The sequence below is a fragment of the Passer domesticus genome, chromosome 15 (genome assembly GCF_036417665.1).
Source record: "Passer domesticus isolate bPasDom1 chromosome 15, bPasDom1.hap1, whole genome shotgun sequence".
Taxonomy (NCBI): Eukaryota; Metazoa; Chordata; class Aves; order Passeriformes; family Passeridae; genus Passer; species Passer domesticus.
The window spans coordinates 13,767,690-13,789,969 of record NC_087488.1 but is presented as its reverse complement, the minus strand read 5'-3'; the positions used below and the strand labels follow the sequence as shown (position 1 = coordinate 13,789,969).

The following is a 22,280-nucleotide window of genomic DNA, read 5'->3' as shown; positions in this document are numbered from 1 at the left end:
CTTTGGCTGAGATTCAGCCATGCACCAGGTGAGGAGCATGTGATGAATTGTCTTGGAAAACTTTCATTTAACGTGAAATAAGCTGTGTCTGTTCCCTGAAAGACCCTCTTGGATCCGGTCTGGTTTTCTCTGGTTCTTTCCTAATCCAACACTGTAGAGCTGGTTTAGGATTGGATATAAAGCTAAATGGGCAAACCTGGGACACTAAACAGTGGCAGGGGGATACAGGGTAGAGTACAGATGTGTTAGAGACATGTGGCTGAGAGCCAGGACCGCTTTCAGCTGCCTCTCCTACAGGAGTGTGGTCCATACCCATGTTAATGCCACCATGGTGGCCAAGGGTAAGGGTTGCCCTTGCAGTGTGGATTTTCAGGCAGCAGCACCAAGGAGTAACTAGATAACCACCATGAGGACTTGTGTATGTAAACTCCACATGCTCCATGTGTGAAGCTTAGCATGAGGGACACTGGCTATGACAACAGCCACCAAGAAGGACACTCCTTATCCTTTGGTATATTCAGCAGCTTGGGCAGCATGGTTTATGTATGATAAATAAAGCTAAATAAAAATGTGGTGATTCATGTGTGTGATATTTGCACACTCCTCCCCTTGATTGCTAGGGCAGGGCTTACTGAACATTTTTTCTTGTAAACAGGCATATCTTATATGTCTGTATCTTGAACCACCACCCCATCCCCTCCAATTCTTCCCTCCACATCCCATATCTAATTCTACTTGGGAAAACTGGAGTTAAGGAAAATACTTTTTCAAATAATCTAACAAAATTCAGTTCTTTCCAAGTAAGACCTTGTTGGTCAGTGCCTTTGAGATGGGTAAGAGGCTATTCTTGCAGTGTCAGTCCAGTCTTGGAAAGCAAAATACCACATGGTAGTAATATGTGTGCAGAAACCACAAAGCAGCAAACACTGGGAGAGCCTTCACAGAAATGACACCAAGGTTTGTTGTCTGTTCTGGTCTCATTGCTGGTGTGTCTGGGTTCAATGGGTGGGTGTATATGTTGTTGGTTTATTTCCTTTTGCTTTGGAATGTTGTATTTCAGCACATAATCTGGAGCTCCTTGCTGGTTATGCTGAAGGTAAATATTCCCTTGCCTTGTGTTGAAGTTCATTCCTATGGAGGTGAATCTCTCTTTAGGCCAGGTGCTCTTGGCTTTTCACATCCCTGCCCTCACTCTTCCTTTGAGAAAGAGCTGCTAGCAGCCATCCTGTGGAGCAAGGCTGGATGGCTGTAAATGGTCTCTTGACCATTTTGCCCCAAGTCCCAGGATTGTGTTGATTAATTACATGTAAATCCCTGTTCTGGATGCCATGTCTGTTACACAGCTTCTCTAATACCTACATAACCTTTAGCTTTTCCTACTGTAGGAAGCAAGATTCCCAGATGTGAAGAAGGAATATATTGAAGAATTAATCATCATCAAGAACTGCTATGACTTAAATGTGTAAGTACAGAGGCAAGAACCAGAGTGTGTCCTACAACTGCAGCACTTTCCCATGTACCCCCTGCCAGGGATGCTGCTTCAGAGCACATCCAGGCTGGGCCTTCAGCACTGCCTTGGCAGTGCCACAGAGCACAGACTCTTTTTGTTTGTTCTTCTGATTGAGCTGTTTTTAAGTCCTTTCTAGTTCTCTTGTGCTGTAGCTTCTCTGTTTTAAAGATAATTTGCCTATTTAAAGATACTACATAAAATTTTGTCTTACCTGTTACTAGGGCTCTTAAAAAGAGTGTCAGGATTGAGGTTACAAGGACTGCTATAAAACATAGTATGGAGATCAGTTGGTGAGTTTTGAGTTGGAGGAAATCATTCCCTCCTTCATTTCACTGGTTTTTGGACTTTTCCAGGTAAAGCTGACACTGGCTTGGAGTCCATTATTTAGTCTCAAGATGCTGGCTTTTATCCCATTTAGTTGCTTGAGTAGCAGTGGTGCTGTTTGAATTCTCTCCATCACTTTTTGGGGATAAAATAGAGCAAACACATTTGAGGGCTGGTAGGATTGGTTCTAGAGATCTGATGAGGGACTGATTTTGGTCAAACTGAGCAGAAACATGAACAAGAAAATTAAATAAAAGGAGAAGGAAACTGACGTGAGGACTTGCTTTCCAAATTGCACTAACAGCTCAGAAATACCTTAATGTTCATCATGCTGGAGATTTCTGGGAGTCAAGTTAGAGTCAAAAGATGAAAAAAAAAGTGATTAACCTTCCAGCTGAGTTAGAACATCTCCCTGCCCTTGTGGGTAGAGCTGGGGAGTGAAGGATTGCGTGTGCTGGCACCAGCAGCACCGAGGGGAGATGGTTTGAAGTAAATCACTTGTGACTGCTGTCTGATGCTTGGTGGCCTCTCTTTCTCCCTCTGCAACTGTCTCTGTTATCTCCAGCATGTCCAAACTGGTGGCTGTGTGATCCAAAAATGAGGAATAGGTGTTGGTTGCCAGAGTATTCATCTGTATAAACCCAGTGCCCTTTCCAGCTAACTAGGGCACTAATTAAGCAGCATTTAAATGTGTGAGGCTTAGAATTAGTCATTGGGCCATAAGTAAGTTAACTGGTGAGGAAGTAAGGATGATCCCATCCATTGGGCACAGATTTCCTATTCTGCTGCTTTGTCTGTGCTGTGAAGTTGTGTCTCCCAAGTAGGGCTTCTTGGTTAGAAAGTCAAGAGACTAGAATTTCTTTCTGGTCTTTCAAAAGTGCTTTCCCTGTAGTGGTGGAGCAGCTTTGGGGTGCCCACACCATGGACTGGGTGCACCTCAGGGTGGCTGGTTGTGGTGGGAATGTAGAAGACAAGCAGAGCCATTCCTGGGGCAGCTGGGCTGTTGAAGGTGTGCATCTGGCTGCAGGACCCTCCCAGATTGTGTGAAAAAACTCGGGTTTGTGTCCTGGGGGAATTTAGCAAAGCCTGATGGAATTAAATCCCACTATTGGCTTCTGTCAGTCTTAATGTGTTCCTTCCCTTTTTGCTCCCGAAATCTCCTCTCTCCCTTTGTGTGCCACAGACCCAGGGAGATGAAAAGGTGCTTCCAGGCTTCCCTGTAGGCCAGCTACAGTGTCTGCTCAGCGGTGCGTTACCCACTTACTGGATGATAAAGATTTCTTCTCCATATTTTTATTCCTTTAACCAAACCATCTTTTGAGTTGTCACTGCAGCTTTTGTGTGAGAACAAATGGGTCAAAGCACTGGTCAGCCTCGCTGGCAGGGTCTTTTTGATCTCCATGGTGTGTCAAGCTGAATCAGGCTTGAAATATAATAACTAAGGGTGAGTGGTTTTGGGCAGGGGTGAGGCTTTTAACCAGCTCTGTGTCCTGTGGTGCAGATATTAATGAACAGTGCCATGAGTGTGGGTGTGCTGTGCAGCAGGACCCACTTAACTAATTGTCACACACTGGAGGTCAACATCCCCCAAAATGCTCAGCGTTGAAATGGCAACATGCAGGAGAGTTCAAATGTACCCTGGCCGTGCCCCAGCTGAAACCCTTTCCTCAGAGCCATGATCTGAGCTCCTTGAAGTTTCTGTTTTGTTGGATTAAAACAGTTATCTTTTACCAAAGGGATGGTAGGACGTGGGAGCTGAAAGCTATTAAATGCTCAGTGCCAAGATATTTGTTGTTTTTCCCGAAATGATCTTCTTAAAACTTTCAGCTGATGTGAAAGATAAGATGTGGGAGCCCCTCTTAGCAGGGTATCATCTATTGAGCTTTTGTGTGCTGGAGCATTCACACTCAATCAAAAGCTTCTGGCTCAATATGTCAATACCTGATTAAACAAAAAGAAATGCCCCTGCTTTGAATGTGAAAGCAGAGCTAAAGTAATCGTGCCTTGATAGTGGGTTAATGCTTCAAGCCAGTTCAGATTTCTTAATTAGGGACTGATTTCTGACATCAGGAATGTAAATTAGCTGCAATTATGTCTTTGCTGCAGCCTAGCACCTTCTCATTCCAGTAGTTTTTAAAATGTTAATTGCTTGTCCTGGCTCTTTTCAGAAGGATCTTATTCTGCAGCTGGGGAAACTGAGGAACAGCTTGTGTTGCTTGCCCCAGCCAGCACAGCTGCATGGTGAGGGTTGAGAAAAAGCTGTGGGAGCCTGATTCAGGCTGCCCTTTCAGAAGCTTTCTGGAGTATTTGTGGCTCTTCACCAATGAGGCATTTGAAAACCCCTTGCTGAGTCTTTTCTAAGCTAAAATACTCAGTTAAACTACACTTACCTGACAGTTTTTACTGTTTGTGGTAGGACCTCAGATATGCTGCATTTACAGGCTATTAGGCAAATTTTCAGCAATTTTAGTGGTTATTTTCTAAGTGCTGTTCTCACCAGACCAGTTTCTAGTGGAATTTGTGTAATGCTGGTGTGATTGCAAGCTTTGTTACAATGAAACCTGAATTCAGAGTCTGTATTCCATGGAGACACACATCTTAAACATGATTTTGTCTCTGCTTTAATCATGGAGTCACTGAATAGTTTGGGTTGGAAAGGCCATTAAAGATCACCCAGTTCCATCCTCTCTTCTGTGGTCAGGGACATTTTGAACTAATCCAGGTTGCTCTGGCTGCTTTAATGAAGTGAAGGTAGACTGAGAATGGAGGCTTTGATTCAAGTTTGAATCTGCAATAGTTTGTCGAGGAAGACATGACCCTTTCATGGGTTTTGTAGGGATTTTTGGATGTTTTTTTTCGTAGATGATTAGTAGCTCATCCATACCAGCTTCATGTATGTAAACTTAATTATTGAAAGACAAACCTATTTGCTTTTCCTTCTGCAGCCACACAGCTGATAATTTTTCATTTAAATTCTCAGTTATTTATTTGCAGTTTGCAAATAGGACAAACCTTGGTCCTTACAGGGCAGGCTTATGTGACGTCATAATTAAATTATACTAAAAATTAGACAAATGAGAAATGAACCTGAGCTCCCCAACCCTAAAGTAACTATATTTATCTTTTCAGACTTTGTAACTTTCTTCTGGAAAACCCAGATTACCCAAAGAAGGAAGGCAGAGTGGTTTTAAACCCCAGCAGCAGCCTGCTTGCCAGCCAAGATGAGACAAAGGCAAGTGAGAGTATCCACATCTCCTGCTGCCCCTGGGCAGTCTGTTCAGCCTGAGTGGACCTTGGGATGTCTGCTTTGATTAGTGTGTGTTTGCAGAGTGCTTGACTGAGCCTGGCTTTCACAGGAGGCCTCTGGGTATGTGTAAGGCAGCGTTAAATAGCAATAATTACTTGCTTGCAAGAGGACTTCCAAGCCTTTCCTGTTTGGCTGTGCCAGAGCTGCACAGTGTCTGCTCCCTTGCCTCCAGCAAGCCCCTCTGCCCTGCCTGCCTGTCACTGCCCCATCTCAAGTGTTCATTTTGATAACTGAGACAAGAATTCCACAATCTTTCTGTCACATGAAGTAGCCTTGGCCCTCGGGTCTCTCTTGTGAGGCCTTTAGGCATTGCCTTGCAGCCTCCTAACTGCAAATCTCCCTACAGATGCTTAATTTTGTGTTTTAAAACATCCATTTAGCAAAAAATTCTCTCTGAGCTGCTTTGAGGATGTTGTGTGGCCTGAGAGACATGTTGAATACCTCTTTCTACTCCTGGAAGCATCTCTCTACCTTGAGCTGATAAAGTTGTTCACTCTTCATCATGAACAATTTACTAAATATTTCTTCCCTTTGCTGTCTCAGACAGCCACACACCATGGTTTTAAACTACATTTTCCCTTGTGCAGGTCACAGGGAATAGGGGCCAATAGGCTTTGCTCCCACGCTGCTAAGGTGCTCAAAGTTGGATGCCACATACCCTGAATTTTGGGGGGTCTTGCAGAATCAATCTGATCACTGAGAGAGCCATTTGTGACGTTCCTGTGTGCATTTACAGCAGCCTTTTAATCTTTTCCATTTTCTCCTTAGGTGCCTAAAGTGGACTACTTTGACTTTTCCAAACTCGCCCCCCTTGACCAGCGGTGCTTTATTCAGGCAGCTGATCTCCTCATGGCAGACTTCAAAATGCTGAGCAGCCAGGACATCAAGTGGGCACTGCACGAGCTCAAGGGGCACTATGCAATCACACGAAAGGTGCTCCAGTTCAAGTCTCTTTTCTTTCCTGAGCTTATCTCCCATGCCTGCAGAGAGCACTGTGATGACTTTGGCCTTACTGTACCATCTGCTGCTGTGTGTTATGGGTTTTATAATAATCTTCCTTTCCTTTTAAGAAGTTTTAATCCATTTAGTAGAGATTTTCAAAATTTATTAGCCAGACAGAATGCTGCAGGAAGTTTTTTCTTTCCCTATTAGGAGAGCTGGGGAAACACGAGCTGGCTCATGGTGGGTGATGCATTAAACTGGGAAGTGTTCCTGTATGTCACCACTGAAGTGCAGGATAATTGCCAATAAACCCCTGACATTTAGTTAAATCTTAAAACATTTAACTGCTGCTGCTGGTTAATTGGCTGCATGAAATTAAGAAGTAGCCAGTCCTGCTTTGTCTTATTATGACTTGTGGCATGAGTCCTGTGTTCCTTGTAAAAGAGCTTCACTGTCATGGAGATGCAAAGACACTTGCTTGAAGTATCAGCAAGCTGAATGTCATTGTGGGTTCAAGTTTTTGACTTAGATCTGCTCCTCTGATATGGCCTTGCTTGAGCTTGTTTCTCTACTGTTCCAGGACTTAACTAAAACAAAACTTGTTGTCTGTTCTCTTGATTGATTGAGTATTTGAACCTCACCTTTTTAAACAAAAACCCAAGCCTAGCAACAAAAAAAAAGCCAAACCAGCTCTGTTTAATACAGCTGGTGCCCACTTTGATATTAACAGCTGAGCTGTTATGAAGTATCATTCACCTGCTTTGTTTTTATGGAATAATTACTTTGAGTACACAAAGCAACAAGGTTAGCAGAGGAAAGATGTAGATTTGCCTCTCTTTTGAGTGTTTGGCTTTCCAGTTTTGGATCAGTCCATTGCCCATGTTTGTACTGTGCTTCAGCTTGAATTAAGTGCTCCTGCTTTCTTCCAGGCACAGGATTTAAGCCTGTATGTTGTTTTCTAGGCCTTTTCAGATGCTATCAAAAAGTGGCAGGAGCTGTCTCCCGAAACCAGCGGGAAACGAAAAAGGAGGAAAGAAATGAATCAATATTCCTATATAGACTTCAAATTTGAGCAAGGTAAATGCCAAGCTGTGTGTATTGTGCTCTCTGCATCGTTATTGTAAGCAGAACTGGCTTGCAGCAACTCTTGAAAGGGGATGTGGTCCCAAAAGAGCTGAGTTTCTGTCAGTGGTATCTGTTTTGGAGATGCTCCTCATTAGCACCCCTGCTTGGTAAAGTGCTGTGTGAGCTGCTGAAAGTCTGCAGCTGGTGGTGTATGCAGGAAGGAGGATTTAAACTTTGTTCTGGCTGCTCCATCCCTTTTTATTGAGCCTTTAACTCTGCTTCAGGGGATGTGAAAATTGAGAAGCGCATGTTCTTCCTGGAGAACAAGAGACGCCACTGGAGGACCTATGACAGGCTGTCCCTTCTCCCCCCGGTGCTCCTGGAGCAGGAGTTCTATGAGCAGAAAGTGAAAGAGATGGCAGAGGTGAGTGATAGGAGCTGCTTTGATCATGTGCAAATCTTCAACAACTGTTGAAGTTTTGGCCCTAAACATGAAAAATCTGTCTCTTACAGGAATTCAAACACTGAACCGAATATTGAATAACTATGTTTTCCCCTTCCCTACCTGTTAACACATATGTCTTTTCCCAAGTAACTCAATTTTAAAGGAAAGAAGCCAAGCACAGAATTTCATATTTGCTTAAATATGCAGCTGCTGCTTGTGCAAACACTATTCTGGAGGGGGGGTTTTGCTATGAAGTGGTGAAAACTCTACTAATTAATTCTTTCCTCTAATTGTTAGCAGGCTTCTCTGCTGCTTTAGGGCTTGTAATTGCAGCTCAGTGTTGGTGGTGAGTAATGGCCAGGCCCAAGGCAGTGTGTCCACTCACTGCTCTCCCCAGGCTGGCAGTCCTGTGGCTGCAGAAGGGTTTGTCCTGTGCTGAGAACTGGGTGTTTTGAAGCAGAGCCTGCAACACCCACTGCTGTGATGTCTTCTTCTCCTCGGCTGAGGAAAGACTGAACTCACAGCTCTGCATCCACAGTCCATTCTAAAGTAGCTCCTTAAAGATCCTTGTCTCTTAGGCAGATGGATAAGGTCTCCTCTGAAGCAAAAAGCTCATGTTCTCTGGAGGGGCCCATTGGGTGAGATCATCTCTGCCCATGGAAACCTGAACCCCACAAGACAGAATTTGGTTCTTTGTTCTTGCTGCCTTTGCTTCTCCCATCTGTTTTAGCTGAATCATAAATAGCTTAATGGATTGGAGGGATGGGCTGAGTGATGTTACAAGCAGACAGCGAGCCTTTTATGGTGGTTTGTGAGTCCTGAGATAATGTAAATGAGTGGAGAGTTTGGAAAATTGCTTTATCTATTCTGTAAATACAGATGCACATGTCTCTTGCAGCATGCAGACTTCCTCCTGGCTCTGCAGATGAATGAGGAGCAGTATCAGAAGGTCAGTATCTATAATGTTGTAAGTTGAATTCAGCTTGTGCACAGACGCTGTTTTGCACTTCCTCCTTCACAGATTCTTTTAACTCTGGAATGAAGCTTTTCTGAAGCTGCATTTCACTGTGCTGCTTTTGCTGAGCTGACAAAACCTGTGTAATGTTTGTTGGCTGGCTTTTAGGAGAGGTAGACAGGAGCTGAGGCCAGCAAGACAGTATTGATGCATGTAATGATCTGTAGTAATTCAGCTTGTATCTTCACTGCTCAGAACAAACATTGCAACAGAATAGCATCAGGTTTGCTCTCATTCTTGCCTTTATTACTGTTTAAAACAGATCCACTGTTGTTGGAGCTTGGCCAGTGAGGCCTTCCTTGTTTGCAGAAAGAATTCTTTAAAAACATGAAAATCAGTTCTTCTGCTTCAGAGAAAATGTACAGAGCACTTCAGCAGCTGTGCATTACATTTTGGTTTCAATGCTCATTTCCTTTTCAAACTTTGGAAAAGTGGGCTCTACTGACTTTTTAGCAGTGGCAAACCTTTCCACCTCCACAATTAAGAGGCCAAGACAGGGTCTGCCCAGGCAGATGGTAAATGTTCCTTTAGAGGGTACCAGATCTGAATCTTGGTTTTCCCCATGAGAGTGGTGTGCACACTCAAGCTGCTTCCCTGTGACTGCAGTTCCCCAACCCAAGATGCTGCTCTGCCTGTGAACTGAGAATTATTAATCACTGCATGTTCTGCAGCTTTCTGGAACCTGTCAAGCAGGACATGTAGACACAAAGTGACTTAAAACTGAGTTTCTGACCGCACTTAGGGAATTTGGACCACCAAATAAGATATCTAATGGAATGGTGTATATCTGCAGCTGGTTTTTAGGATTAATGCTGGCAGTTTTTTCTGGCTTGCAGTTGTGTGTGTGTTGCTATAGCTGTTGATGTTTTGATGCTGGTTCCTCTGGTGGCTGCAGGACGGGCAGATGATCGAGTGCCGCTGCTGCTACGGGGAGTTTGCCTTCGAAGAGTTGACTCAGTGTGCAGATGGTCACTTGTTCTGCAAGGAGTGCCTAATTAAATATGCTCAGGAGGCAGTTTTTGGCTCTGGGAAGGTAAGGATTTCACAACTGGACAAGGGGGAAATGGGTAATTGCTGTTGGGAGATGACATTGCTGTTTGTGTAGTGTTGTTACTTAAAACAGATGTAGCTGCACTTCCCAGGAAATACTTGGATTTCAGGACACCATTCCATTCAAGTCAGTCTTGCCATCAAGTGGAGCCAACAACTTCACAATGTGATCTTTGCACGAGATTTCAGGGTTACTAACCTCCTTTTTCTTTTTTTCTCTGTGCTTAGCAATTTGATTGTTAGGAAAACTTTATACAACGCTTATAGTAAAACAATAACTTGTTTAGCTTTTATTTTCTACTGAATAAACCAATGGTATCTGCACAGAGAACAATTATCTCTGACTTGGCCTGTCTCCTTCTACCTAAGAGTGTTTGTCCTTCATAATATCACTGTCATCCCAACTTAATTGGGGGGTTGGTTCCTCTACGGTACTACTAACCTCCTTAGTCTCTGATTTAGCTAGCAATTATCCTGGTACTTAGCTGAGCTATAAACAAGTCATTAACCTGCTCTGAAGTGTGTCTGCTCCTTTGCCTCAGGATATGATGCTCAAACTGTGGGATGCCGTTGTACTCTGGGATCCATTTCATGTAAATGTATAAACTGGCAGCTATATTTCATATGACTTTATTGAAAAGAATGTGGTGTGTGAGTGCTGGTTCTCAGCAGAGACTGAACAATAATAACGGGCTGATATATGGTCACAGTGAACTTGGAGTGAATTGTGATCCTAGCTGGCAGCTGCATCTTCCTGCCCCGTGCTTGTTTGAGGCCTGATCTGTTTAATTAGGCTTGTTCTTTCCATACTGAACCCATTCTCTGGCAGTCATTTAGGTGGATTTAGATGAGATACTGGAAAAAAATTTTTGTTATGGGGCACTGGCACAGGTTACCCAGAGAAGTTGCAGATGCCCCATCCCTGGAAGTGTTCAAAGCCAAGCTGGACAGGGCTTGGAGCAAGCTGAGATAGGGAAGCTGTCCCTGCCCATGACAGTGATTTAGAACTGGATGATTTTTCAAGTCCCTAAACCCCAGTCATTCTGAGATGTGCTGACTTTAGCTCTCGCTCTGTCTGAGCAAGGCTCTGCACCGATTTGCTTGGAAATATTCTGGATCCTGAGTTGCCTTTTGCTAATGTCATACTGAACCTGAGCCCTCTTTCCAACCCCAGTCAGAGCTCAGCTGCATGGAAGGCAGTTGCACGTGTTCCTTCCCCACCAGTGAGCTGGAGAAAGTGCTTCCAGAGAACATCCTCTGCAAATACTACGAGCGCAAGGCCGAGGAGGAGGTGGCTGCTGCCTGTGCAGATGAGCTCGTCAGGTGAGTGTCCCACAGAGACTGCTGCACTTACTGCTGTGCAAAATTGTTCCCTGGAACTCTGTGTTTGTGCTGACTCTGAGATAGGTAGCTTTTAAAGAGCTGGATTATAAATTCAGTCTTCTGCCTTCCCAGGTCTGTTTTTATTCTGCCTTTGACTAGGAGCAGATTAAAATTCAATAGACTTGTCTCCCCCAAGACTTGCTTGCCAGCTCTGTGCTGATCCACTAAATTACATGGTCAAAAGCAGTGCTGAGCATATAATATTTTGATTGCAAACGGGGAAGTGATTGAAGAAATATGAGCAAAAAGGCAATAGTCAGCACATCCTGGCAACAAGCATTGGGTTGGCAGCCTTAGCAACTTCCATGCAGCTATTTGACTAAATCAGCTTTCAGTAAAGCTATGTTTGGCACTCTGCATTAATGGCATCTTGTTTTGGGCTACAGGTGTCCCTTCTGTAACTTCCCAGCTCTGCTGGACAGCGATGTGAAGCGGTTCAGCTGCCCCAATCCCCGCTGCAGAAAGGTAATTGGGGCTTGCTTCACCTCTGGTCTCTTCTGGAGTGTTGGGAAGGAGAGCTGGGAGGACAACTCACCCTTCCTTGTAGCAGTGTCTCATGTGACTGCATAGGGCAGCAAAGTGTTTGCTGGATCCTACTGATCTCCTATAACATTGGGTGCCTGGACAGGTGAATTTCAGGGCACTGTTGATAGAGGTGTCCTATCTTTTCTTGAAAGGTCTTAGCTAAAAACACTTAATAGACAGTTAAATTCTGTTGTCTGGAGAAGTTGAAGTTGCCAGCACTGAACTCTGGTGTGAAAATCAAACTTACTTTGGGGGAGAAAGCTGTTAATGAAATATGCACAATTCTATTTTAGATCCTGATCTCCAGATAGGTTTTGTTACAATCTACCCTTCACAATGGGGAAAGGAATGTCCCAGTGTTGGGGCAAGGGGCTTTGCTAGGCACTAGGTGGCAATGTTGATTCACGTTTAAATCTCAATTTTTTTCTAACTGTTTTTGCAAAAGCCGAGCTGTTTTCAAAATGTACATATGTCAGCACTAAAAAACAGAATTTAGGCTTGAAAAACATGAACCCTTCAATGGGCAAAATGAATTGAAGTCACTTTTTCCCTAAAATGTATAATGCAGCAGAGTACCGTGGTAAGGATCAGTGCTGAAATGTTCCTTTCCTACTGCTTCACTGTTTCATTTCCTTCCTAGTGTACTGCCTGTTCCCCCCCTCCCTGGGGTTACAGCATTCCAGTGGGCTGGATTTCTGGTTTCCTGGACAGCTTGTGTTGATTCATTAGCTGAAAATCTGCTGAGTAGCTTTGTGCTCTTCTTAGAAGTCTTTAACGACTTTAGGATTTGAAGTCGAGGGTGAGGAATTTGGATAGCAGGATGTGGTGTCTCAGCATCAGCTGCAGTGGTTCTTCATATTCCTGCTATCTCCTCTCTCTCCAGAATGAAGAATTTCAGTTAATGCTCTTGCTTGCAGGAAATGGTTGCCCTAAGGGAGGAAAGGGCTAATCTAGGGAACTCCACAGAGCTTGGAGAGGATGCACTGGCTTTTCTAGCAGTGCCTCTGGCAGACTTGCTGGTGGTGATGACTGATCCTGGAAGGAGTCCCTCTCTGGCTGGAAGGACTGCACTCACATAGCTGAACCTAAAGCAAGGGGAAGTGTGGAAAGGGGAAGGTCAAAATGTGTCTCTCCCAAAATCTCAGAGCTCTTTGAGGGTGGGGAGAGGAGGACCAGATGGTGAGCCTGTTGTATCCCTGTGCTCCATCACCTGGATCCTTCACCTGGCTTTGGGAGTTTGTGTTGATACCCTCGGGGTCTCCATTAAATCTTCCAGGGAGGTTCATTCCTATCTGGGCCAGCTATGGATGTGCTGTAAAGCAAGTGATGTGAGCCAGCTGCAAGCCTTCACTTTGGCTGTGTGTGTGTGTGCTGGGCTCAACAGTAAGAGATCTACACATGCCCAGCTCACTGCCTGTGCATCTCATCTGTAGTTCCAGTCATTTGCACCTTGCAGGGGCCAAACTGTGGCTATTTGTAACTTGAGCAACAGGCAGAGCTGCCCTGCCTCCTGTGAGTGCTGGGCTGCACGGGGAGCATGCAGATGAGCTGGCACCATCTGCCAGGGCCACTGTGGCTCCAGCTGTGGGGCATCAAGTTTGGCTCCTGGTTAGGTGGCCAGGGCTTGAGTCTTAATATGACAAACAGCAGGGTGGAGGAAAAGCTTAGTTAGCCAAGGAAAAAGACCACTTATCACCGAGCCACCCTACAGTGCATTGTGTGTGTGTGCAGTCTGAGCTGGTGCTGGGGCAGAGGCAGCTTTTACTCAAATTTGGCTGATTATTGAGGTTTTGCTCTGTAATAGGCTGCTGACTGCACATGGAGCCAGGCTTCCTGGTGACAGGAGGGTTTTCCATGCCTCCATCTTGGAGGGATCCCTCCATGAAAGCAGCACTCAGATTTCTCATCTCTAAGGATGTACATTCCTCCTCCCAGCACTACAGAGCAGCCCAAACCTGGCAACTGTGGTAAAACAAGGAAAGGCACATGTTGCTGGTTGAGTTGTGCAGCACTGGGAGGTGAGGGTGCACTTCTGCCTGGTGGGGGAAGTGCTGTTTTCCACCAGAAAAGGAAGTCCATCCTCTCTGCTCAGCCTCCCTCCTCCCAAGACCCCACAATTTGAAGACAAGGCTTTTGTTCCCAGCTGCTGCCGGCCCTGGCGCCGTGTTGTGGGAGAGGGAGATGGTTTCCCTTCTTTGCAGTCTCAGCACAAAGCACTGCAGGGCTTTCAGCCAGCAAGAGATGGGGAGCTGAAAGCTGCCGTTGCCATGGAAATAATGCATGCACGGAGCAGCAGAGAGCTTGAAACCCCCAGCACTCCTTTCATAGCCAGGCCACATTGCAGGGACTTGCATTTCCAAGACTTTTCCTTAAAACTCCTTTTCATAGCATGGAATTTTTATTGCTTTATGGTACCCAGTTGTCTGGGTCAGTGCTGGCTGGGTGTAAGAGGTGGTGGCATGTGGCTGTGTGGTGTGGGATGGCATTGTCCTTGGCCTGGGCAGCTGCCATTCCTCTGCATCCACAGCGATTTTGGGGACTGCCTCGAGCATTGATGTGCCTATCTCAGATGGATAAAATTTCTGTTCTTTTGCCTTTCATCTTCAGCTTAGGCTCTCTGGCCACCAGCAATCCTCATGTTGTTTTAATTAGCAGCACTGAGACTTTGTGTTTTAGGGCACGCCTTATTAAGCTGTTCTGTGTCTCGGGATTGATTTGGAGGTGCTGGCTAGGAACAGATGCACCCAGCTGCTTTTAGCCTTCATTTTCTGCTGGAAGTGAGGCAGGTTTAAACTTGCACCGAGCTGTGCCTGAGCACAACCACTCTTTGCAGGGCACACCAGCACTGATAACGAGCGTGAGTCGCACTGAGAGGTTGCACGGCTCTGAGAGGAGGGGTCTTGCTGAAATAAATTATTGCTTGATCAACAAGACCTAAAGTTGCAGAAGGAGGGGGATACTGTGACACCCTGTACCTGGTACAGCAAGGCACATGCAGCTGCTTGTGGTTCAGAGGTGGGTAACACTGCTTAGGAGTGTTTTATAGAGTGCAGGGGGAACTGTTTGTGTAATCCAGCACCCAGCAGCAGGGGATGTGTTCAGGATGACACAGCTGTCCAAGGATGTCATCCAACACATACCACAGGGCCCATTACTTCTGTGCTAAAGGCTGGGCCATGCTGCCCAGAGCTGCCCTGCCTGACTCCAGATGTGCTGTGGATTTAGGCTTAAACTGTATCAGGATTTGTAGCTGGCAGGGTGCGTGTGCAACATGGAAAAAAAGATTGTCCTGGTTGGAGAAATTGAGCTTGTCCAGAATGCCTCAGAGTAGGATATACATATGGAGAATTACTTAATTCTCCTTGTTTTGCAACATGTTTTCCCAGCTGTTGAAGTCTGCTGTCTCATTCAGCTTCCTGACAGCAGTGCAAACATTTTGAAAGTCCCGTGGCCCCATCTCATTCTCTGTTCAGACATTCTTATTGCTATTATCCGTATGTTTTTCCTTGAGCCTGTTTATTTGGATTTGATTGTTACTTGGAGCTTAGCCCCACAGCTTTAGTACAGAGCAGAGCCGAAGGTGGCATTTGCTGTAGCAGACCCCTTGCTAATTTCTTCTTGGTGGCAATGACCTCAAGTCCCAGCTCCTGTGTTTAAATTCCTCCTGTGTCTCCTAAGAAAATTTGTTGGGATAAGGAAGAGAAGGAAATGTGGTGTGGATGACGTTGTTACATGTCTTCATAGAACTACAGAATGGTTTGGGTTGAAAGAACTCTTAAAGACCATTCATTTTCACCCCCCCACCATGGGCAGGGACATTTCCTGCTAGACCAGGTTGCTTAGGGCTCTATCCTGGCCTTGAACACTTCCAAGGATGGGGCTTGGGAATGGAGCACTCATGCCTGTGTCCACTTGGATCTGGAGACCTGTCTCCCACGTGTTCCTATCAGGAGAATTCTCTAAGCCATCTCTTCATGGCTCTGCCACCTTCCTCCTGAGCGCTGCATCCCCGACACCTCCTGCTCTGGAGCTCTCCGCTGCGCCCTTTTTAAACTTGCAGCGCGCATGGGAACTCTCTGGGTGCTCTCAGTGCCAAAACCACAACAAATGGCGAGTTTCCGTCTGTCAGCTCGGCTCAGCCCGGCTCAGGCTCTCCACGGCTGGGCAGGCGATTTTCATTTTTCTTCCATAAAAGGACATTGAAGCTCGGCTGCAGCCGCGGTGCCGGTGCCGAGCCGCGGGCAGGGCGAGCGCGATGCTATCGGAGCCTCCTTCCCTATCTCCGCAGAGGGATGGGCCAGAGGGAGGGACCAGGGTCGAAGGTGGGGTTGAGGTGATTGTAGGCAGCAGATAACACCCCACTAGGTTTTATTGCCGGGTTCTAAAGGGAGATAGATAACAGGAGAGAGCTCGTGGTAAAGCAAACTTTAAAAGTTCAGTCCCGTGGAGGACGGGCACGTGCGCTGAGCCATGTGGGCTGTGCCATCGAGGTGGGGAGGGTCACCATTGCTTGGGGAGTGCTGAGAGCTGGGAGGGCTTCTCATCCCCAGATTTATGCTGGGCAAGCTGCTTATCCTGGGAGGAAACTGCAAGGGGAACAAGGGAAGGCTACATGTTGGGGGTACTGTCTTACACCTTGATTTTTGCTGTGTGCTTGGAATGGGCACGAGCAGTTGCAAGAACTGAGTGGTGCCAGCAGTAAGTTGATCCTAAATGCCCCTTTCCAGAGAAGGAGCCCCAAATCACTGCTTGCCAGCTTGTCACCCTTTGAAACACATAGGAAAGGGCTGTAGAAGCTGTGAGAATACCCCACCTGGAAAGAGGGTAGGAGTGGGCTGGGTTAATTGTTGTGGTGGGGTGCAGAGACTCCATCAGTGGGAGCACAGGTGCTGCTGCTGCTTTAACAAGGTCAAGTCTGTTTATGCGGTGGTATGTGGAAATGCTTCACTTGATAAATGAGTCTGACAGGAGGAGAGGGTGAGGCCCAGCCTGGAAATGGACCTGAGGAAAGAGGTCAGATTAAATGGGGTATCTGTCTCTTGCAGAGAAAAAAAAACCTGCTGAAAGCAGAAACTCAGACTAGTCCCTTTAAAAATAGACTGTAAGTCGGTACAATTTTGAGCAACAAAGCTTAGTCCTTGTAAAAAAAGCTTGCTTTCTGCCTCCTGCAGCAATATCTAGTCAGTGAAAAGCCAATTGAAAAGGCTGTTCACTGACCAGTGAGTGCCTGTGTGTCAGCTGGTAGCAGTGCTACCCTCCATTCATAGCTTTGTCCTTTGCTGGGGAAAGGTTCAGAAGCAATAAACTGAGTACAACTTCATCTGGAGATGGAAATTTAAGCTTCAGCATCTTGTTTAGCCTGTTGTCCCTAGGCAAAGGGAGCAGTGAGAGATGCAGCACCTGTGGTGGTCAGTTCTGGTTTATGGTGACTGTCTTTGGAGATAGGTGATGGATTCCATGAGGAATTGAATAAGAGCACCCTGAGAGTGTTGTGAAAGACTGTTGGCTGCCTTGAATGTAGAGAATTGGTGGAGTAGTAAAGCTCCTGGTGCTGGAAGGACCCTGAAAGCTGTAGTTGTGCTGAGGCTGAGACCTGCTGCAGGCTGAGATGAGCTGGAGCTTTGCCTTTTCCTCCTCAATCCCTTTGAAAGTGAAAGGGACAAGAGTTTTCTTCTATCTCATGCAGACAAGAGTGGGAGTAATGTAACATAGTCACCCTAACATCAGGGAGAAACCCTAAATCTCTGTATGGACCAAAGTGCTCAGATTCCTTCATTTGTTTGATTTTTAAACAGTGAAACAACTTTGCTCAGTCACTTGTGTGTCCCCACAGCAGGGTAGCAGTGCCACCGAGTGTTCTGGGACTGCTGTGAGCTTGGTGCAGCTCCTTTCCACAGCAGTTTAAGGTTAAAACCCTGCCTAGTGTATTTGCAGAGTGTTGGAGCAAGGTTATCATTTTGCTGCTGCAGTGGAAATGGATGTTGGAAGGGATGGAAAAAGGCTGTTCCCAAGGCAAATTAAAAACATTGTTCTGACCTTACTCAAGAAGTTGTATCTTCCTTCTCTTTCCTCCCCCTCACATTCCTGTCGTAGTAATCACTGATCTCTAACCTCAGCTTCATCTGCTACAGCTAACCAGTTAAAAAATGCACTTAAAAAACCCCATACACCTAATTTTGCTGTACCTTAGTGCTTCCAGGACAGAGTTATCTTTGGAGGGGCGTGAGTCAGCAGCAGAGGTTTGGAATGGCATCGAGTCAGGGATGACTCCTTGGGATGGCCCAACCTGGTGCAGGGACTGTGGGGAGGTGTTTTGCTTCTCCTTTCTGTTTGCACATAAACAGATTTCAGCAGATGACACAGTCATCAGACTTCCTGAGCTAACACAAGGCTGCTGCACACGATGGCCATTCTGGAGGCTGTCAGTGGAGTTTGTTTCCTAATTTGGTCACAGTGTGTTCAGGGCTGGCCTGCTTTTCTTTTTTCTTCTGGTGGTTTTTTTTTTTCTTTTTAAAAATGCCCATCGTTTTCTCTCATTGTTGTGGAGGGGAAGCAGTTTGTATCTGAGAACCTCCAGCTCCTCTCACTTCCTCTCCACAGAGGAAGTGATACTTGAAAGGCCCAAACCACCATGCAGTTCTGAAGCTGATCTTTCCTTTTTTTTTTTTTTTCCTTCCTTTGCCATTCTTCTGTGAGTTCATCTCAATGAGCCTGCTGGGTTTTCTGGGTTTTTATGCTTTCTGGGTAGTCATTCAAGCCCTTTGTGCTGGAGGACTTTGGAGTAGTTCTGTTAAGTGTCAGAATGAGCTGTGCTGCAGTTAAATCATAACATTGATTAGCTTGATTTATTGAAATCTATATTTCAAGAGGGAGTGACGTGAGTGATTTCAGGTAATGGAAAGAGCACATGTGTTGCTTTGTACATCATCCCTCACAAGAGGCCTGGTACCGTGTAGGAAACTGTAAATGCCAAACAGGAAAGAAGACCTTTCAGAGTTCAACTGTTTTACAAATCTTCCTGTAGAAGACCCCTGGTTTTCAGTGTTGGAGCAGAGTCTGCCCCAAACCATGTCTTCCTGGCATGGAGAGACACTTCAGCCCTTCCAGTCTTCTTGTGGGTTCTCATTCAGCAGTAGGATCAGCCAAGGAATCATCACCAAACCTATAGGCTCCTTTATTGCTTTGGTTCTATGCTGGGCTTAGCAAGAAAAGGAGAATAGAAAAGGAAAAAAACCACATTCCCAGGTGATGCAGTTGAGGATGCAGTTCCAGCAGCTTTATTCAGTGGCATGGGGAGGATTGTGTGCCTTAGGTGGGGGGTGAAGCTGTTGCTCTCGAGGGAGCTGCTGTCAGTCAGAGAAGATTCCCAAGCCTTGGAAGCCTGGGGAAATGCTGGGTTACCTGTTCAAACCCAGCTCTATTTTAGGTTCACAGGACATGTCATAAACAGCTTCAGCAGAGCCTGGGGCGAAGGTGTGGCCGGAGCAGATGGATTAGTGGCATTGAAGGTTTGGCTGTAGATGGGCAGGTACAGGCTGGTCTCAGCAGAAATTCTCTGCAGAGAGGAAACTTGAGTGTGTGTCATGTGTGGGATCCCAGTCACCACTGGCCTCTGAACATGAGTAACGGGGAAATGGGAACACCGAGTGGTGAGGCAGCAGCTTTAGGGGGGCAAAGGGAAGGTGAAACACAGGTTTACTTCTAATTTAGTAAAAATCACCTCTGTGTGTCATTCCTATTTACATATTATCCTCTAATTAGCCATGACTGACTCACTCGCCACTTCCACCTGAAAGGAATGATGTGTTTTGAAGTGTATGGTTTATAATCTCAGTAGGCCAGCAATTCTCCTCCTCTTCTCCTCTCCCCTTCCAATGTCCCCCAAAATGCATTCTCTTATTGCTTTTAACCTTCAAGCCTCTTTTCTTCTGCTCTCTCTCTGTTACTACTCTTGCATTATTAATGGACTGTAGCAACTCAGCCAGAACACTGACATTACTAATTATTACTTGTACCAGAGGAATGGGGAGCAAGATAGAAACTGGGTCAGGAAATGTTGTCATCGTAAAATGATAGCATCAGAACTGGAGAGCAGAACTGTGTGTTAAGGGCAGGTTTGCATTGGAAATGCCTCCTTCACCCTGGAGCACACCTGTGCACACTTCCCATGCACATCCTCTTTGCTTATTTGCTGTATGCAGCTGGGAAAAGCTCACGCACAGAGAAGGGTTAATGGACCTGTAATTTCCAGCAGCAGAGAATTGGAGTGATGGGTTGTGTTCTGCCTGGCAGCACTTCAAGCATCACAAAATTCACGTGTGCCTCATTGCTGTAGCAGGAAGCCCCTTCCCCTGTCGGTGTCAAAGGCTGAGGAAGCAAAGTGGCTGCGTTTATTTTTGCATTCAGCGAGAGCCTGTCATGCTCTGTGCATTCAGACTGTCCTTGGTAGCACCAAGGGCATCCTGCAGCAGCAAACAGCTCACTCTGCTCTGTGTGAGAGAATACTGCTACTATTAAACCAGAACATTATTTTAGGGATGCAGCAATTAACCTGTGAATATTGGGCATGAGGAATTGCTGGCTTCTGGTTAATGGAGCTGTGCCTCTTCACTCAATTGGGCAAAGCATCCACTTGGGAATCTGGCATCCCTTGGAGGCCTGGTGTGAGCAGTTGTCTGTTGTGTTAGCTTTCCCCTTGAGAGGGGGGCACGTGTGAAGATGGGAGTGTCATTGACTGTAAAATGTGTCGACTCTTATGGTAAGTGACAGTCAGAGGAGGTCATCTCTAAACACACGCCATCATCTTTGAATAGTCAAAACAGCTAAAATGCATCAGTCAGCAGTAAACTACAAACCCAGAAGTGATCCGAGTGTGCTGGCAAACGAAAGTCCCTCTCCCAAAAACATGCTCACAAAGAAAATAGACAAACTGAAGGCTGATCCCTCCCAGAGGCATGACTTCAGTTGCTAGTGATGAGAGCACATCCCTGGGTGAAATGTCTGGCTCAAGGTGGCAGATTCCCGAGAAGTCTCTTGGAGACAGTAAAGGGACCCTGTGTGCCTTCCCTCTCCGTGCTCCTGGTCCCAGAATGTGGCTGCCTGCCCGTGCATCAGGTGGGGTCCCTGTTCTGGATGGATGTGGGGAAGCATCAAAGCAGTCAGGGCTCGGTCCCTGCCAGGCAGTTGCACATCTCCACGAGCTCAAATCTGCTTCCTTGACATTGCCAGGAAGGCGGGAGGCCAGCGCAGGAGCAGCGTGACTCCCTCACAAGTCAGATGGTAACACACAAAGCCAGCTCGATATTTAGGCTGGGCAGACTTGACAATATCCCCTTTCAAAGATTATCCGTTAAACTGTCCTAGTCACACACCGCCTTTGGCGCCTGCCTGAGCCTTTTGTAAGGATGAGCAGTATTTAAAAGAGAGGCTGCCTGCTCTAATCTCTGCTCTGTGGGCTGTAAAACCCATCCTGCTGTAGCTCACCAACTTTATTTCTCTTACTGATGGTAATAAGTGCAGGGCTCTTAAATCCTGGCTCATGTTTTATCCGTAGTGTTGGTGGGGCTGTCTGTTATCTTGAAGCAAGCCCAGAGCAGAGCTTTGCTGGTGCATTTGAGGGAGAGCAGACATTCCCATGAAGTGGGAGCTGGTGATAGGCAGTAATTTCTACTGTATTTAATAAAGCCATTGTGAAGCTGGAGAGGTCTAGAGTTTACAATCCCAGTGTACGTTTTTTTTTAAAAAAAAGGCAAGTACTGATTTGCCACTAAAATTGAGCATTGTCAGTGAGGCAAGTACTCTGTCCAAAATTTCATGTGCACGTTTTTAATTAAAAGGCAAGAGGGTTAATGAAGCTTTGAGTGCATAAGGCCTCATTCCCTGAATTTAATTTTCTTTAATTGCTCCAGAGATTGAAATTCCCAGCTGTGGTTATCCCCTAACATGTGAATTAAGGAACCAGAAAGGGACAATTTGATTTGTCTCATTCAGTGCCAGCTTCTTCCCCTTTGACTGAATTTTCATCTTTTTGGTTGAAAGGGGACTAGATAAAAATCCTTAAATCAGTGTTTCAGCTTTGTGGTAGAATTGGCAAAGCTGTGACCTGCTGATACTTTGGACACTGGGGATGAGCTGAAGAACAGGGAGTGTTTGTGCAGATTGTGTTACTCTTCCATTATGTATTGCAGATCATGAGCAAATACAGTTTTTATTCTTTTTCCTCCCCAATACCTGTCATTGCATTCAGGACTGGTGTGGTTAAGTCAACAGAATTGCATGGCACAGCCCCAGTCAAACCAGCCTTCATTAGTGTGCAGTTTCAAAATTAAAAAAAAATTTTAAAGGGTGGTTTGGGGGTTTGTTGCTTGGAATTGTGGTCTAAGCCTTCTGTGAGTGTCCAGGTCTTTTTGAGTTCATAGTCCAAGCTCTGTCCACGGGCAAGGCAAAAATCTAAAATGCAGCGGATTCATGGACTGTTGGGATAATCAGTGATGGGAAAAACCTGTTCCTGACTTCATTATAACAAAAGCTGATGTCCCTTGCTGAATGCCCTGTATGTTGTGTGCTAGGCCTCTGCTGTGGCAGTTGTTGTTGGATATTCCAAGGCTGCTGTACATTTTTGTGTCCTGATGGGCTTGTTAGCAGCTATAGCCTTGACTGGCTGGTTAATAGTAAAGGATGCTTCTAGCAGCAATAGAGGACAATCAGGGGTTAA

General features: G+C 45.8%; 1 protein-coding gene across 5 annotated transcripts in view; it reads left to right on the top strand.

Moving 5' to 3' along the window:
* The window catches only part of RNF216 (ring finger protein 216), a 75,770-nt gene that overhangs the window by 17,784 nt on the left and 35,706 nt on the right, over window positions 1-22,280 (top strand). For all 5 annotated transcript variants that reach the window (XM_064389997.1, XM_064389996.1, XM_064390000.1 and 2 more), the window contains 9 exons: window positions 1,386-1,462; window positions 4,964-5,066; window positions 5,910-6,074; window positions 7,046-7,160; window positions 7,433-7,572; window positions 8,492-8,542; window positions 9,504-9,641; window positions 10,833-10,981; window positions 11,428-11,506. In XM_064389997.1, the coding sequence (XP_064246067.1) occupies window positions 1,386-1,462; window positions 4,964-5,066; window positions 5,910-6,074; window positions 7,046-7,160; window positions 7,433-7,572; window positions 8,492-8,542; window positions 9,504-9,641; window positions 10,833-10,981; window positions 11,428-11,506 (1,017 nt within the window). The remainder of the gene's footprint in view (window positions 1-1,385; window positions 1,463-4,963; window positions 5,067-5,909; window positions 6,075-7,045; window positions 7,161-7,432; window positions 7,573-8,491; window positions 8,543-9,503; window positions 9,642-10,832; window positions 10,982-11,427; window positions 11,507-22,280) is intronic.